The 16,722-nt window shown below is 48.0% G+C and overlaps 2 protein-coding genes and 1 pseudogene across 4 annotated transcripts; 2 read left to right on the forward strand and 1 right to left on the reverse strand.

The window, feature by feature from the left end:
• Positions 1–559: 559 nt before the first annotated feature.
• On the reverse strand, positions 560–6,932 carry LOC128055633 (hsc70-interacting protein-like; annotated as a pseudogene).
• A 2,279-nt stretch (positions 6,933–9,211) lies between these two features.
• Positions 9,212–9,454, forward strand: SMIM40 (small integral membrane protein 40). The gene has a single exon (XM_052648160.1). It carries the CDS (start codon positions 9,212–9,214, stop codon positions 9,452–9,454), a length of 243 nt encoding a protein of 80 aa, XP_052504120.1.
• Positions 9,455–12,068: 2,614 nt separating this feature from the next.
• On the forward strand, positions 12,069–16,456 carry DAXX (death domain associated protein). 3 transcript variants are annotated; one of them, XM_052648124.1, is made up of 8 exons: positions 12,069–12,152; positions 13,045–13,303; positions 13,451–14,279; positions 14,404–14,618; positions 14,768–15,002; positions 15,167–15,638; positions 15,794–16,013; positions 16,212–16,456. In XM_052648124.1, exons 2-8 carry the CDS (start codon positions 13,097–13,099, stop codon positions 16,269–16,271), a joined length of 2,238 nt encoding a protein of 745 aa, XP_052504084.1. In that variant the 5' UTR covers positions 12,069–12,152; positions 13,045–13,096; the 3' UTR covers positions 16,272–16,456. The 3 variants fall into 3 exon arrangements, with proteins under 3 accessions (XP_052504084.1, XP_052504085.1, XP_052504083.1); XM_052648125.1 differs by having other exon boundaries at positions 12,072–12,152; positions 13,048–13,303; XM_052648123.1 differs by having other exon boundaries at positions 12,083–12,152; positions 13,114–13,303.
• Positions 16,457–16,722: the final 266 nt, after the last annotated feature.

A 16,722-nucleotide genomic window follows, 5' to 3' on the forward strand; every position in this document is an offset into this window, starting at 1 on the left:
ACCAGAGTCCCCAGTACTGTTCTTAAATGTTTTCTGTAAGTTTCAAATTGCTTCCAAAAAATTTTAAATTCAACAAAGTGCTAGGTTTATGTATTACACAAGATCCTAGTTTTTTTTAACCATATGTCCAATTCAAACTTTATCTATTTAAATGTTGTATTTGTCTCCCACTAACAAATCTTTATTTCACTCAAACCTGGAACAATAAATCGGCCACACTGATGTATCTTACTTGCCTAATTAATTCAATGGAAAAAATCAAAATCATTAGTAAAGAAAAATGTAGGGGTTAGTACACCTTTTTAAATATTTTTAAGGTTTAAAAATTGCTTAAAGTTTTAAATTTCTAGTAAGAAAACATTATCTGAATGAATACCCCAATGGCAAACCGCTGTAAAATGTTTTCAGCTGCATTTGGGGCAAAGGGGTAGGGATTATCTTCAAAGCACCCCAGCTTTCTTCATGAGAAGGTCAGACGTACACTGGTTTGTATTATTGCAACATCCATTAGGTGATCTAAGTTGCTTTTCCTCCAGCAGGGCTTTATGTCAGAAGGGCATTATGCTTGACCTCCAAATTTGGCTGACAATTTACTGATGAGATTCATAACCTTTGGGTTGCTCTGATATTTTGACATATTTGCCGGGTTCTGGGCCACATCATGGAAGGCCACCATAACTTCTGGATCCTGCATGGCTGCGAGGACCTCTGGATCACTAAGAATTTCATTGAGGCCAGGCATTCCCGGCATTCCAGGCATTCCCCCTCCCATTCCTCCAGGAAAATTACCAGGCATTCCCCCAGGAAAGCCTCCTGGAAAAGAGCCATACTGAGATCCTTATCGTCTTCTGGCTTCTTCCTCCCTCTGGGCTCTCTCATGTTCTTCCCGAGCGTTCTTAACCCTTTCTATTCTTTCTTTGATCTCACGCTCTTCACATTTTTGCTCATACTTCCTCCGATGTTCAGCAATTTTCTGGGCCCTTGGTTGAACTTCCTTCAGCATTGCACTAGCATCTTCATCATAATCCAGCTTCCAGGCAAGGGCAAGATCACGGGCAGCTTCTTCCCAATGGCCCAGAAGTCTGTGTGCTTTTCCTCGCCACTTGTATGGCTGAGCTGAATCAGGATTTATTTCAATAGCTCTGTCACAGTCTCGGATGGCAGCCTTTGGCTTCTGTAATCTGATGAAGACACTGGCTCTCTTGGCATACAGAATAGCCAAATGAGGCTTTAGCTTGATGGCATCTGTGAACAAGCCAATGGCTTTCTGGAGTTCACCATCATTTAGGGCATCAATGGCAGCCACTTTTTTATCATTTGCCTGATCCATCATCTCCTCAGTTATCTCTACATTTTCATCTCCCATTTCTTGAGGTGCATCAGTGTCTGGTTCAATCACACCTTCACTGTCAATTTCTAGATCACTTTCCTCACTTGATGGTTCGTCTGTCTTTATGTTTTCCTCCGCCTTCTTACTATCTGTTTTTTCTTCCTTGGTATTTTCTTCCAATTTAGTTTTATGAGCAGCAGGTGGTATTTTACCCCCCCCCCCCCATGCTCTCCACCCACTCCCTCAGGAAGCGCATTTCCTCTGTGTGCAGAACGCTGGGGTCCTGCTTACACATTTTCACGAAGGCTCGAAGCTCGCTCATTTTGCGGGGGTCCGTAGTCTAGTGGTGGCGGGAGGCGGCGGGCGCAGCGAAGGCGGCGGCCCAATTCCAGGCCCGGGCGCTACTTCAGCATGACCGCGTAAAGGGGAAGATCCTGGTTTTGAACTTACCGTGAGGAAGGAACTATAAGGAGATGATGAAGGTGTTTGGATGGCATTATTGCAAACTTATCTGAGACATAGTGAGGGTATCAGAAATTGATACATTATATTTACACAGCATTTCATGATTTACCCAAAAGAAAATCTTATTTCATTTGTCCTTCATGACATCAGGTGACTTGTCCAAGGTTCTGCTCACACAACTGTTAATGTTAAACTGAAGCATGTTAACATTTTTAAGTTTATTTGAGCAAAAATGCATGGAATGGTACTGCGTCAAACCAGAAGTGGTTATGAACACTCCTCAGACCTGTTGTTATTGTTGTTAAGTCACTAAGTTGTGTCCAACTCTTTTCAACCTCATGGACTGCAGCACACCAGGCTTCCTCTGTCCTTCACTATCTCCCAGAGTTTGCTCAAACTCATGTCCATTGAGTTGGTGATACCATCCAATCATTTCATCTTCTGTTGCCCCCTTCTCCTGCCCTCCATCTTTCCCAGCATCAGGGTCTTTCCCAATGAGTCGGCTCTTTGCATCGGGTGGCCAAAATACTGGAGCTTCAGCTTCAGCATTAGTTCTTTCAATGAATATTCAGGGAATTGTTAGGTCTCTTTGCTGTTCAAGGGACTCTCAAAAGTCTTCTCCAGCACTACAGTTCGAAAGCATCTATTCTTCAGCCCTCAGTTTTCTTTATGGTCCAACTCTCACATCCATACACAACTATTGAAAAAAACATATCTTTGACTAGACGAACCTTTTTCAGCAAAGTGTTGTCTCTGCTTTTTAAAATGCTATCTACGTTTGTCATAGCTCCTTTTCCAAGGAGCAAGTGTCTTTTAATCTCATGACTGCAGTCACTATCTGCAGTGATTTTGGAGCCTAAGAAAATAAAATCTGCCACTGTTTCCATTTTTCCCCCATCTATTTGCCATCAAGTGATGGGACCAGATGCCATGATCTTAGTTTTTTTCATTTTGAGTTTTAAACTAGCTTTTTCACTCTCCTCTTTCATCTTGATCAAGAGGCTCTTTAGTTCCTCTTTGCTTTCTGCCATCAGGGTGGTATCATCTGCATATTTGAGTCTGTTGATATTTATCCCGGCAATCTTGATTCTAGCTTGTGATTCAGCCCAGCATTACACATGATGTACTCTGCACAGAAGTTAAATAAGCAGCATGACAATATATAGCCTTGTGTTACTCGTTTCCCAATTTTGAATCAGTCTGTGAACACTATGAAAAGGCAAAAAGATATAACACTGAAATATGAACTCCCCAGGTCGGTAGGTGCCCAATATGCTACTGGAGAAGAGTGGAGAAATAACTCCAGAAAGAATGAAGAGACAGAGCCAAAGGGAAATAACGCCCAGTTGTGGATGTGACTGGTGATGGAAGTAAAGTCCGATGCTGTAAAGAACAACCTGGAGTGTTAGGTCCATGAAGCAAGGTAAATTGGAAGTGGTCAAACAGGAGATGGCAAGAGTGAACGTTTACATTTTAGGAATCAGTGAACTAAAATGGACCGGAATGGGTGAATTTAATTCAGATGACCATTATATTTACTACTGTGGGCAAGAATCCCTTCGAAAATATGGAGTAGCCCTCATAGTCAACAAAAGAGTCTGAAATGCAGTACTTGGGTACAATCTCAAAAATGACAGAATGATCTCTGTTCATTACCAAAGCAAACCATTCAATATCACAGTAATCCAAATCTATTCTCTGACCAGTAATGCCAAAGAAGCTAAAGTTGAATGGTTCTATGATGACCCACCAGACCGTCTAGAACTAACGCCCAAAAGAGATGTCCTTTTCATTATAGGGGACTGGGATGCAAAAGTAGGAAGTCAAGAGATACCTGGAGTAACAGGCAAATTTGGCCTTGGAGTACAAAATGAAGCAGGGCAAAGGATAACAGAACTTTGCCAAGAGAACACACTGATCATAGCAAACACCCTCTTCCAATAACACAAGAGAAGACTCTACACATGGAGGTCACTAGATGATCAATAATGAAATCAGATTGATTATGTTCTCTGCAGCCGAAGATGGAGAAGCTCTATACAGTCAGCAAAAACAAGACTGGGAGCTGACTGTGGCTCAGATCATGAACTCCTGACTGCAAAATTCAAACTTAAATTGAAGAAAGTTGGAAAACCACTAGGAGAAGGCAATGGCAACCCACTCCAGTACTCTTGCCTGGAAAATCCCATGGATGGAGGAGCCTGGTAGGCTGCAGTCCATGGGGTTGCGAGGAGTTGGAAAGGACTGAGCGACTTCACTTTCACTTTTCACTTTCATGTTTTGGAGAAGGAAATGGCAACCCACTCCAGTGTTCTTGCCTGGAGAATCCCAGGGACAGGGGAGCCTGGTGGGCTGCTGTCTATGGGGTCACACAGAGTCGGACACGACTGAAGTGACGCAGCAGCAGCAGCAGCAGCAGCAGCAGCAGCAGCAGCAGCAGCAGGAAAAACCACTAGACCATTCAGGTATGACATAAATCCAATCCCTTATGATTGCACAGTGAATGTGACAAATAGATTCAAGGGATTAGATCTGATAAAATGCCTGAAGAACTATGGACAGAGGTTTGTAACACTGTACAGGAGGCGGTGACCAAGACTATCCCCAAGAAAAATAAATGTAAAAAAGCAAAATGCAAAAAGTCCAAAAAAGGCTTACAAATAGCTGAAAAGAGAAAAGAAGCAAAAGGCAATGGAGAAAAGGAAAGATATATCCATCTGAATGCAGAGTTCCAAAGAATAGCAAGGAGAGATAAGAAAGCCTTCCTAAATGATCAATGCAAAGAAACAGAGGAAAACAATAGAACGGGAAACACTAGAGATCTCTTCAACAAAATTAGAGACACCAAGGGAACATTTATGCAAAGATGGGCACAACAAAGGACAGAAACAGTATGGACCTAACAGAAGCAGAAGATATTAAGAAAAGGTGACAAGAATACACAGAACTATACAAAAAAGGTCTTAATGACCCAGATAACCACAATATTGTGATCACTCACCTAGAGCCAGACATCCTGGAATGTGAAGTCAAGTGGGGCTTAGGAAGCATCACTAGGAACAAAGCTAGTGGAGATGACGGAATTTCAGTTGAGCTATTTCAAATCCTGAAAGATGATGCTGTGAAAATGCTGCACTCCATATGCCAATAAATTTGGAAAACTCAGCAGTGGCTCCTGGACTGGAAAAGGTCTGTTTTCATCCCAATCCCAAAGAAAGGCAATGTCAAACAATGTCCAAACTACCATACAATTGCACTCATCTCACATGCTAGCAAAGCAATGCTCAAAATTCTCCAAGCAAGGCTTCAAGAGTACGTGAACCAAGAAATTCCAGATGATCAAGCTGGATTTAGAAAAGGCAGGGGAATCAGAGATCAAATTGCCAACATCCATTGGATCACAGGAAAAGCAAGAGGATTCCAGAAAAATATCTACTTCTGCTTCATTGAATACATTAAAGCTTTTGACTGTGTGGCTCACAACAAACTGTGGAAAGTTCCTCAAGAGATGGGAATACCAGACCACCTTACCTGCCTCCTGAGACATCTGTATGCAGGTCAAGAAGCAACAGTTAGAACCAAACATGGAACAACAAACTGGTTCCAAATTGGAAGGAGTTAGACAAGGCTGTATATCGTCACCCTGTTTATTTAACTTATATGCAGAGTACATCATGCAAATGCCAAGCTATATGAAGCATAAGTTGGAATCAAGATTGCAAGGAGAAATATCAATAACCTCAAATATGCAGATGACACCACCCTTATGGCAGAAATCGAAGAGGAATTAAAGAGCCTCTTGATGAAAGTGAAAGAGGAGAGTGAAAAAGCTGGCTTAAAACTCAACATTCAGAAAACAAAGATCATGGCATCTGGTCCCATCACTTGATGGCAAATAGATGGGGAAACAATGGAAACAGTGAGAACTTTATTTTGGGGGACTCCAAAATCATTACAGATGGTGACTGCAGCCATGAAAGTAAAAGATGTTGCTTGCTCCTTGGAAGAAAAGCTATGACAAGCCTCGTGAAATGAAGTGAAAATTGCTCAGTTGTATCCGACTCTTTGTGACCCCATGGACTATACATTCCATGGAATTCTCCAGGCCAGAATACTGGAGTGGGTAGTCTTTCCCTTCTCCAGGGGATCTTCCCAACCCAGGGATCGAACCCAGGTCTCCCACAGTGCAGGTGGATTCTTTACCAGCTGAGCCACAAGGGAACCCCAAGGATACTTGAGTGTGTAGCCTATCCCTTCTCCAGCAGATTTTCCTAACCCAGGAATTGAACCCAGGTCTCCTGCATTGCAGGCAGATTTTTTACCAACTGAGCTAACAGGGAAGCCCATGACAAACCTAGACAGCATATTAAAAAGAGAGACATTTCTTTGCCAACAAAGGTCTGTCTAGTCAAAGATATGGTTTTTCCAGTGGTCATGTATGGATGTGAGAGTTGGACCATGAAGAAAGCTGAGCACAGAAGAACTCATGCTTTCAAACTGTGGTGTTGGAGAAGACTCTTGAGAGTTCCTTGGACTGCAACAAATCCAACCAGTCAATCCTAAAAGAAAACAGTCCTGAATATTCATTGGAAGGACTGATGCTGAAGCTGAAGCTCCAATACTTTGGCCATCTGATTCGAAGAACTGACTTATTGGAAAAGACCCTGATGCTGGGAAAGATTGAAGGCAGGAGGAGAAAGGGATGATAGGGGATGAGATGGCTGGATGGCATCACTGACTCCAATACTGATAGCTGGATGGACATGAATTTGAGCAAGCTCCAGGAGTTGGTGATGGACAGGGAAGCGTGGCATGCTGCTGTCCACGGGGTCGCAGAGTCAGACATGACTGAGCAACTGAACTGAATTGTTTTTCCATGTCTGGTTCTATCTATTGCTTCTTGCCCTGCATACAGGCTTCTCAGGAAGCAGGTAAGGTGTTCTGATATTCCCATCTCTTGAAGTCTTTTCCACAGTTTATTGTGACCCACAGCCAAAAGCTTTAGTGTAATCAATGAAGGCGAAGTAGATGCTTTTCTGGAATCCTCTTGCTTTTTCTATGATCCAAAGGATGTTGGCAATTTGATGTCTGGTTCCTCTACCTTTTCTAAATCCAGCGTGCATATCTGGAAGTACATGGTTCATGTACTGGCTTGAAGTAGGTTCAGCCTAGCTTGAAGGATTTTGAGCATTACCTTGCTAGCATGTGAAAGGAGCACAATTGCATGGGTAGTTTGAACATCCTCAGACCTGACCCAGAGGAAAGGCTTTAATGGAGAAAATGTGGAAGTAAAGAAAGGAAATTATTTGATTGGCTATAGCTTAGCCCAGTTGGCTGTGTGACTGTCTACCAGTGTTTCTTTTCTTTGGCGAGTTGGGGGAGCGGGTTTGGGTCTGCCCATGCAGCATTTGGGACCTTAGCTCACCTACCTCGGTGGGACCTGCAGTGGAAAGTGCAGATTCTTAACCACTCTGGGGAAGTCCCTCCTCTAGCTTCTTGATTACCTGATCTTGAGTCATTTATAGGTTTAAGATTTTGGCTTAAGTAGATCGCCAGGGCATCAGTGTCACCTCAGTCTCAAGTTCTCCTTGTTTAATTAACACAACTCATAAACGATTAGTATGGGGTTTCCCTGGTGGCTCAGTGGTAAAGAATCCGACCACCAATGCAGGGGACAGGTTCTGGGTTCAATCCCCAATGGGGGAAACATCCCACATGTTGGGGAACAATTAAGGCCACGTGCCACAACTACTGAGCCTGTGCTCTAGAGCTGAGGGAGCAGCAACTACTGGGCTCAAGCGCTACAACTGCTGAAGCCTGTGCGCACCTACAGCACTCGCTGGGCAAGAAGAGAAGCCACTGCAATGAGAAGTCCATGCATAGGCGACTAGAGAGCTGCCCCCGCTTGCCCCAACTAGGAAAAAATGCCCACACAGACACAAAGAGCCAGAAGAGCCATAAATAAAATTATTTTAAAAATAAAGCTGTGACTGATTTAAAAAGAAATAATTAGTTCAGACTCCAATCTAGTTTCTTTCTTTCTTTTGACTGGTAATGTGGTTTCCTGTGGCGGCAGCAAAAGATAATGTGAGTTGATTCTAAGCGAAACTGTGACATCCGTTGTACTATTTTGGGGTAAACAAGGTCTTCCCAAGAAAACAATGTTTTTTTATCGAGGTCAAAGTGGAGTTTAGCTAAGAGGCCCTAGACACTCCAGATATAAGGTCTAATTACCTATTGGGCTGTTCCCTCCCTCCGCAATCCACCCACCAACCACAATTTATGGGGGGCGGGGTTGGGCAGGTCTCCATATGGACTTTGATTTCCCTCACGAAGCTTCAGGCCAGTGCCTGGGGAACAGAGTCAAGAAAAGGCCTTCAATCCTTGTCCCAATGTCCTCATTGACATTTCCCACCAGCAATTCTCAGACCAGGGCCCCTCAAGCGCAGCTCACCCTTCCTTATTATTGCCTCAGTAGTTATGTCCCTATCGTTAACCATCGCTCCGCTGGCCAACCACGGTCTTTCTCTTTTTATAAACCTCCGCTTGGGCACCCGCGGTCCAGTTATAAGCGTACTGGAAGTCACAAAGAGAGCATGCCGCGTTTCGGCGCAGCAAGCTCAGCGTCCCCGGACCTGGAGAAAAACTACGCCTGCGCAGACTGGAGCCTCCTCGGCTTCTGCGGCCCCCTGTCCCGCCCCTGCCGCCCGCACACACGCGCCCCCTACCCCCGCCCCCGGCGCCCGGCACTGCAGCCCAACCGCGCTTAGGTTAGATCGTTCGTCCCCACCCCTCCAACCCCCCGCAGTGTTGAAGTGCTTGAGTGACCCCGGCTCACAGTAGGTACTAGGTCCTGGGCTGTAGGGGCCCAATGCCTTGAACCTTAATCTCAGAGACCTAGAATGACTTGGGCAGCTGCAGCTGGCATGTCTCTGTTGGGACTTCAGTTTCTGAAACACAAGTTAAAAAGCTGGACGTGGGTGTGTGCGTCCTCAGTGGCTCAGTGGTGTCTGACTCTTTGCAACTCTATGGATTATAGGCAGCCTCCTCTGTTCTGGCTCCAGGCAAGAATACTGGAGTGGGTTGCCATTTCCTCCTCCAGGGGATCTTCCGGACCCACGGATCCAACCGGTGTCTCCTGCATTGGCAGGCGGATTCTTTTATCACTAAACCATCTGGGAAGCCCAAAAGCTGGACAGAGTTTAGTAATTATTTATTCCAGATCATTCACATTGTATTGATCGTTCGAAGACTCAGAGGCCCTCCTCTCCTTTTTTCCTCTTGGTTGGGGGAATTAGGGTCAAGCTGGGCAGGTGCAGGACTTGCCGACATCACTCCCCTTAATCCTGGCAAGGCTGACTAAGGGCTTCCATCCCAGCCTCCTTGCTCAAGCCAGCGGTCAGACTGTGGGTTAGAATGGCCGAGGAGGAGGGCGATGTGGACGCGGAGGATGTGTTCCTGGCATTTGCCCGACATCCCACTCCTCCCAGGGGTCCCCTGCGGCGGGCCATGGACAAAGCCTTCTTTATCTTCCTGGTCCTCATCGTGACACTACTGATGCTGGAGGCTGTTTGTAAGCTGCTATGGCTGCTTCCTTGGGCGAAGTTTGAGGACTGGCTCCTGAGAACGCCTGAGAAGGAGGAGGAGCTGGAATTGTGACCACTTTTCCTATAACCGTACTCTTGCCCTGCCACAGAGGTGAGGGGAGAAAGGGCGGAGGGGAATGGCACTGTTGGGGGCTTTGGAGGGACACTTGGATAGTTGAGAGCAACTGTCTTAAAATTTCTGCACCTATACTTGAGGAAATAATTTTGAAAGTTTGTTCTCAAGCACTTCTAAGTAAGCATCTAAACTTAATCATCATAAGTTAACATTGAACGATGTAATTCCTGGGATATACAAAATATTCACTTTTTAAAATAAATCAATCTTTTGTGTGTCCAGGGGAATTGAAATATCAGAGTGACGATATCCACTAGCCCTCATTAAAAAATATAATTGGGACTCTTTCCTTTTCTTAATCCATCATTCTCTATTCTCCTAGAACTCCTATTACCATTTGATTTCCCCACAATTTTATGCTTTTATACTTAAAAGTCTTTTATTGACCAGTTTATCACACTTTAAAATATTTTTTTTCTTTGGTTGCACCCATGGGGGAATGTGAGTTCCTCTATCAGGGATCTAAGGCCGGTCCCTTGCAACGGAAGCACAGAGTCTTAACCACTGGATGACCAGGGAAATCCCCTATCACACTTTCTTACACATATATATCATAATTGAGATGAAAAATATTATTCTTTCTTGTGACCATAAAACTCTAGGTTTTTAGAAATATTTCTTCTGGGTTATCATTACAATTATTATGAGAGCAGAAGTGATAAAATAGCATAAAGATTATACACATTTTCATAACTTAAAAGTACATTTAAAATGAGATAGACGAGATGGTGTTTATGGTGCCTTAAAAGAAATAGGCTACATGTCTTTTTAAATTAGGGGATAATTACATTACAATATTGTTACATTTCTATTTAAGACAAGGTAAGGGAAATCCCTGATGGTCCATCAGTTAGGACTTGGTGCTTTCATTGCTGGCGCTGGGGGCCAGTTCCATCCCTGGTTGGGAAACTAAGATCCCTGCAAGATTCAGGGCGTGGCCCAAAACAAACAAAAAACAACCAAGGTAAAACAAGGTAAAGTTATCCCTAGATTTCATGGTTAAGAACTATACCTTTTTTTCTTTTTTTCCTTTTTAAATAGAGAGGGAGAAAGTCTATTGTAAAAGAGAAAAGGAAGGAGAAGCTCTAGTGCAAGCATTTATTCAGGAAAACAAATTTTGGGAAAACGGAGAATCTGGAAATTAATCCTTTATATGTCCCAAATCCAAGTATCCTTAGGCGAGTCTCCATGTTCCCCAATTTAAGACTACAGGCTTAGACGACTGGAGAGAAGTGGTGTAGGATTCTTTCATGGGACTGAGGGTTTGAGGTTTTGGAACTCTTGAGGGCTTGGGGATGTAAGAGACTGTGGTCCTGAAAAGTGGCAAGATGCTCACCCTCTGTGTAATTCTCAAGGATGCGGGAAACTGAGAGATTGGAACCATGTTAACCTTTCCGGTTTCCTCAGAAGTTCACCTTTGGGCCCAGCTTTGCCTCTTCGAGCCCCTCCAGTTTCCGTAAAGTTGGTTTAGGGTGAGGGTGTGGGCGAGGCGGGCGCCAATGTTGGTTTCTTCTCTCTTCCTTCGTCAGCTCTCCCAGAGGAAGAGGAGGAGACGAGACTCAAGGTATTTTACGAGCCTCGAGCCTCGAGCCTCGTTTCTTCTCACAGCTCTTACAGAATCTGCTCAGAGCCCCCTCCCCACATTGCCTGTCCTCAGGCCCTAGAGGTCCTGGACAAAGCACAGCCTCCTTGTCATCAGCGCCTGCGCCTCGGGAACCCCCTCCAGAAAACGACGGAGAACCAACTAGGTCCCACCTACTTGGTTGGTCATTACTTCTGTGGTGGAGCTTGGAAAGCACGCCAACAATCGCAATAATAATAACAACACATTTGTATAGCGTGTTGTGCTCGTTTGTATGCGTGTGTTATGACTTCATGATTGGGAGATGTAGGCACCTGGATGTAGAAGTAGCTTCTGGGCAGCTGCAAGGGAGCGCGCAGACCACAGAAAGAAATGACAGGTACAGTCGATTGAGCCGCGGAAACCGGGACCTGGCAGGTAGGAAAGTAGCGCCACAAGGCTTGTCAAAAGCCCAGCGGATAGGAAAGGCTTCATTTCCCTTTTAAGAGACTCCTGCCTTTCCGTGCCTCCCTGTTCAGCCTTGGAGGGCCCAATTCCTCACCCCGCGCTGTTCCGTTATTTCCTCCCCCGACCCCGCCCCCCCACGTAGAAAGGTGGATCAGTCCTCCCCGCACGCGACTAGCGGTGGTTGGGCTGGGATGCGGGAAGTTTCTGATTGGCGGAGTCGCGGAAGCACCGGGTGAAAAGAGCTCCACTGACGGCGTGCCCCGCTCCCGGCGCAGCCAGAGCCGTACGGCAAAATGGCGGCCCCCAGGTATTTAGGACGCCCGGAGGCGACAAATCCGCCCCCTGCAGGTCAGGGTGAAAGGAGCCGCAGACTAGGTGGGCGGCAGTGGAGGCTCTAGGAGGGGCGGCCCTCCCTCCCTTCCTGCCTGCCTGACGGCGGCACAGGATTCCGTGCGACAATATGGCCGCGCCCAGAGCGTGTGGGCGGAAGCTCCGCGGCTTCCGGTACGGAGTGGGGCCTGCGGTGGGAGGGGGAAGGAAGACGGAGGGAACCATGCGAGGTTCTGAGATCCGCGGAGAGGGTCGCCTCGAGAGACCGTTTCTGAGGTGGGGGCCGGACGGTGTGGGGAGCGAAGGCGGGGGCAGGACTGTCGAGGGAGAGGTACTGGGGAGTCCCCGGCGCGGAGTCTGAGGGGCAGGCTGTGGGATCCTCCTTCCTATCCCTGAAGGGGAGTGGGGCGGCCAGGGGCTGAACTGGGGGAGGGGGACTTGGCGGGAAGCTCATTCAGGGGAAGGACTGGACTCAGGGCTGGGATCTGAGAGGAATCGGGAGAGCCCAGCGTGGAGCTCACGATTGGTTACAGGTCACTGAGAGAGAATGGGGGAAATTAGGGTGGGGTGAGAAGGAGGGGACTTGGGGTGAAATATCTTCCACCTAGCGCTTCGGTTTGAGGAGACCCATCAGAGGGTGGAATATAGAGATAATTTAAGTAGGAGAAAAGGGAATGGATTGTTGGGAGGGAACCTCCTTCTCAGAGGGTCTCCGAGTTGGGGTTATCTTTCAGAATGGGGTGAGAGTATAGATTTGATATGTGTGAGAGAGAGCGAACAGGGAAAACGGTGGTGCCAGCGGGGCTGTGGTGTCTGTTCGAGAGAATGTCAAGGAAATCTGTAGTGGAGCGTGAGAGGTCGTCCAGGGGTTGAGAGGAAGACTCAACTTGGCAACTCTGAGAAATAGTGGGGAAAACGAGACTGAAAGACCGGATACAGACGTGGGGGGTGGAGCTGGGGGTGGGACTTCAGGTTTTCAGAAGGTTTGGAACTCCCCCAGTAAAGGGCCAGAAAAACATACAGTACTAATGCTTGCTGAAGCTAGGAAATGAGGACACTGTTGGGCATGGCTGGGTGCTTTTGAAACCCAAGAAGACTGGAAAACGTGTGAGATGAAGGGATGGGGCGATGCTGGAGGGGCTCTGTCTGAGGCCCCATCCCCTTCCAGCAGGAATTACGAAATCCCCAACACTTCCTCCCTCCGGGGGATTTGATCCCCTATGGCTACCGCTAACAGCATCATCGTGCTGGATGATGATGATGAAGATGAAGCAGCTGCTCAGCCAGGGCCCTCCCACCCACCCCCTAATCCGGCCTCACCCAGGGCAGAAGCCCCTGGCTCCTCTCAGCCCCATGGGGCTGGAGGAAGCAGTAGTTCGGGCGGCAAGAAATGCTACAAGTTGGAGAATGAGAAGCTGTTTGAAGAGGTGAGCTTTAGGGGAGAAGACTGTCGTGCCCCAGGGAGGGGGATGGCTGCTTGGCTCTTCCTTTCTCCCCCACTAACCCCACCTCACCTTTCTCTCAACCCTATCCTTTGTCTTTTTCCCTTCCCTTTTCCCCCGTGAACCTTCCAGTTCCTTGCACTGTGTAAGATGCAGACGGCGGACCACCCTGAGGTGGTCCCGTTCCTCTATAACCGGCAGCAGCGGGCCCACCCTCTGTTTTTGGCCTCGGCGGAGTTCTGCAACATCCTCTCTCGGGTCCTCTCTCGGGCCCAGAACCGGCCAGCTAAGCTCTATGTCTACATTAATGAGCTCTGCACGGTTCTCAAGGCCCACTCAGCCAAGAAGAAGCTGAACCTGGCCCCTGCTGCCACCACCTCTAGTGAACCCTCTGGGAATAACCCTCCCACAGACCCCTCCTCGGACCCAAATGCTGAGACCACTGGCTCTGAGGCCCCAAGGACCCGTGGTTCCCGGCGGCAGATCCAGCGCTTGGAGCAGCTGCTGGCACTGTATGTGGCAGAGATCCGGCGGCTGCAAGAAAAGGAGTTGGATCTCTCAGAATTGGATGACCCAGACTCCACTTACCTGCAGGAAGCAAGGTTGAAGCGTAAGCTGATCCGTCTCTTTGGGCGGCTGTGTGAGCTGAAAGACTGCTCTTCACTGACAGGCCGGGTCATAGAGCAGCGCATCCCCTACCGTGGTACCCGTTACCCAGAGGTCAACAGGCGCATTGAGCGGCTCATCAACAAGCCAGGGCCTGATACCTTCCCTGACTATGGAGATGTACTGCGGGCTGTAGAGAAAGCAGCTGCTCGGCACAGCCTTGGCCTCCCCCGACAGCAGCTCCAGCTCATGGCTCAGGATGCCTTCCGAGATGTGGGCATCAGGTTACAGGAGCGTCGCCACCTGGATCTCATCTACAACTTCGGCTGTCACCTCACAGATGACTATAGGCCAGGTAGGCATTAGTGAGGTACTCCTTGGTAACCCTCGTTCGTCAGGTGTGTGTGGTGGAGGGGGCATCTCTTTAGTCCCTTCTAGAGTTCTGCGTGACTACACTGGCTTTATATCTTCCCACACAGGCATTGATCCCGCACTCTCAGATCCTGTCCTGGCCCGGCGCCTGCGGGAGAACCGAAGCTTGGCTATGAGCCGGCTGGATGAGGTCATCTCCAAGTACGCGATGATGCAAGACAGGAATGAGGAGAGCGAGAGACAGAAGAGAAGAGCCCGGCTCCCCCAAGCCACCTCTTCGCACTCTGAAGATACCCCTAAATCCTCGTTGGATTCTGGTGAGGTATGAACGGAGAGACCTTGTCCCTCCCCTGCACTGGCCAGCAGGGAGTCTGGGGTGACTGATCATGGCGTGTGCAGAAGGAATGCAAGAAGCATTCCTTGGAGAATGGGGCAACAGATCCCTTCAGGAAACTCGTTTGTCCTCTGCAGGGCCCTAGTGGAGTGGCATCCCAGGAGTGTCCTACCACTTCCAAGGCTGAGATCGACGATGAAGAAGATGAGGAGAGTGAAGAGGAGGAGGAGGAAGAGGAAGACGAGGAAGACGAGGAGGAAGATGAGGAAGACGAGGAGGAAGAAGATGAGGCCACAGATTCCGAAGAAGAGGAGGATCTGGAACAGATGAAGGAAGGTCAGGGGGACGATGAAGAGGAGGAGGAGGAAGCAGGTATGTCAAGGAAACCATCTTCTCGTGTGTCAGTTCTCTCTACTCTGTTGGGCACGAGCCCCCTCATTGAGATCCTTTCCTTCTTCCTCTCACTCTGTGTCCTCTCAGCAGTTTTCTTTCCCCCAGTTCTTTTGCTACCAATCTGCTCTTTTCTTTTTTTCCAGAGAAGGATGGAGATAAGAGCCCCATGTCCCCACTACCGGTCTCCACTGAAAAGAACCTGGAACCTCATAAAGGGAACCGTGGGTCTTCAGAGGAGCAGCAGAACAAAAGACCCACAGAGTCACCATCTTCACTGGCAGAAGAGCCCCCGGCCCCCTCCAGTGTAGCTGCTGAGAGCAGGCAAGAGCACCTCGAGGAGTTGCCCCTGGAGGAAGAGAGCCCTATGTCTCAGCTCTTCGAGCTAGAGATTGAAGCCTTGCCCCTGGATACGACCCCTTCCCCTGAGGAGCGGGACGTTTCCTCTTCCAAGAAGTCAGAGGACCTCCTTACCACTGTGCTGGAGAATGGGGCCGCCATGGTCACCTCCACTTCCTTCAATGGGGGTGTCTCTCCTCACACCTGGGGGGATTCCAGTCCCCCCCGCAAGAAATCGCGGAAGGAGAAGCAAACAGAAGCTGGTCCATTAGGAACGAGGTAACAGCAACAAGGAGAAAGAGGGAAGCCACGGAGGGGCTGAAGGGGCTTTCTGAGAGAAATATTGTAGAAAGGAGTCTGGGGAAAAACTGCACATTCCCCCTCCAGCCTCAGGCTCCACATACCTCTCCTCCCATGTGTGTTTCTGTCTCTAGCCATGTGGAAATGCAAAGGGCAGTGCAGAAGAACGGGCAGAAGACACGTACCCTGGCCAGCCCACCTTCCCCTTTGGCTTCTATGGCTCCAGTTGCTGATTCCTCCACAAGGGTGGACTCTCCTAGCCATGGCTTGGTGACCAGCTCCCTCTGTAGCCCACTTCCAACCCGGTTGTCCCACGCTCCCCAGTCACAACCCTCCAGGCCTGGTACTTATAAGGTAAGAGGGGGTGGCTGTGTTTCCTAACTTCATTCCCTTTCATTATTCATTTGGGATTCTCTGTCTGAATGTTACACCCATTACCTCCTCCCTCTCTTTTCCCCACCGTAAGTTTTGATCTCTGATAAAGTCCTTCCCTGGCTTCTCCTCCACTGTGTTCCAGACCTTTCTGACTCTTTGTCTCTCACTCCCCTGCAGATGAGTGTGGCCACACAGTGTGATCCCGAGGAGATCATCGTGCTCTCAGACTCTGATTAACCGCCTCCCCCTCCTCCCTGCCCCCAAAATGTTTGGGATGGTATTTGGAGGATGGTAGGAAGCACATGACTGAGGAAGGGATGGACTGAGCTAATCGCCTTTTGGTGGTTTCTTTTTAAAAACAACAACAACAACAAAGCTTAAGTTTTACACAGAAACATTAATGAACAATAAAGTTCTTTTCTTATTGTATCCCTGTCTTTTCCTTGTCCCGCCCTCACCAGCTGGTGATTGGCACCAGCTGTTCTCTGGCTCAGGGTTAGCCGTTCTCCCGGGACAGCCCCGGATATGCCCTGTCCAGCTGCCTTCACGCCTCTGTTGGAGTTTTTCTCATCCTCAGGCCTCCTTGCCCTCTTCAAGGTACTAAAATGTGTTTCAGCCTCCTGAATGCGCTTTTCTTTCCCACTTCGAGCGGTAGCAGTAAAAAAGCCAATCAGGGGCCGACTCAAGG

The sequence above is a fragment of the Budorcas taxicolor genome, chromosome 11, assembly GCF_023091745.1.
Source record: "Budorcas taxicolor isolate Tak-1 chromosome 11, Takin1.1, whole genome shotgun sequence".
Classification (NCBI taxonomy): Eukaryota; Metazoa; Chordata; class Mammalia; order Artiodactyla; family Bovidae; genus Budorcas; species Budorcas taxicolor.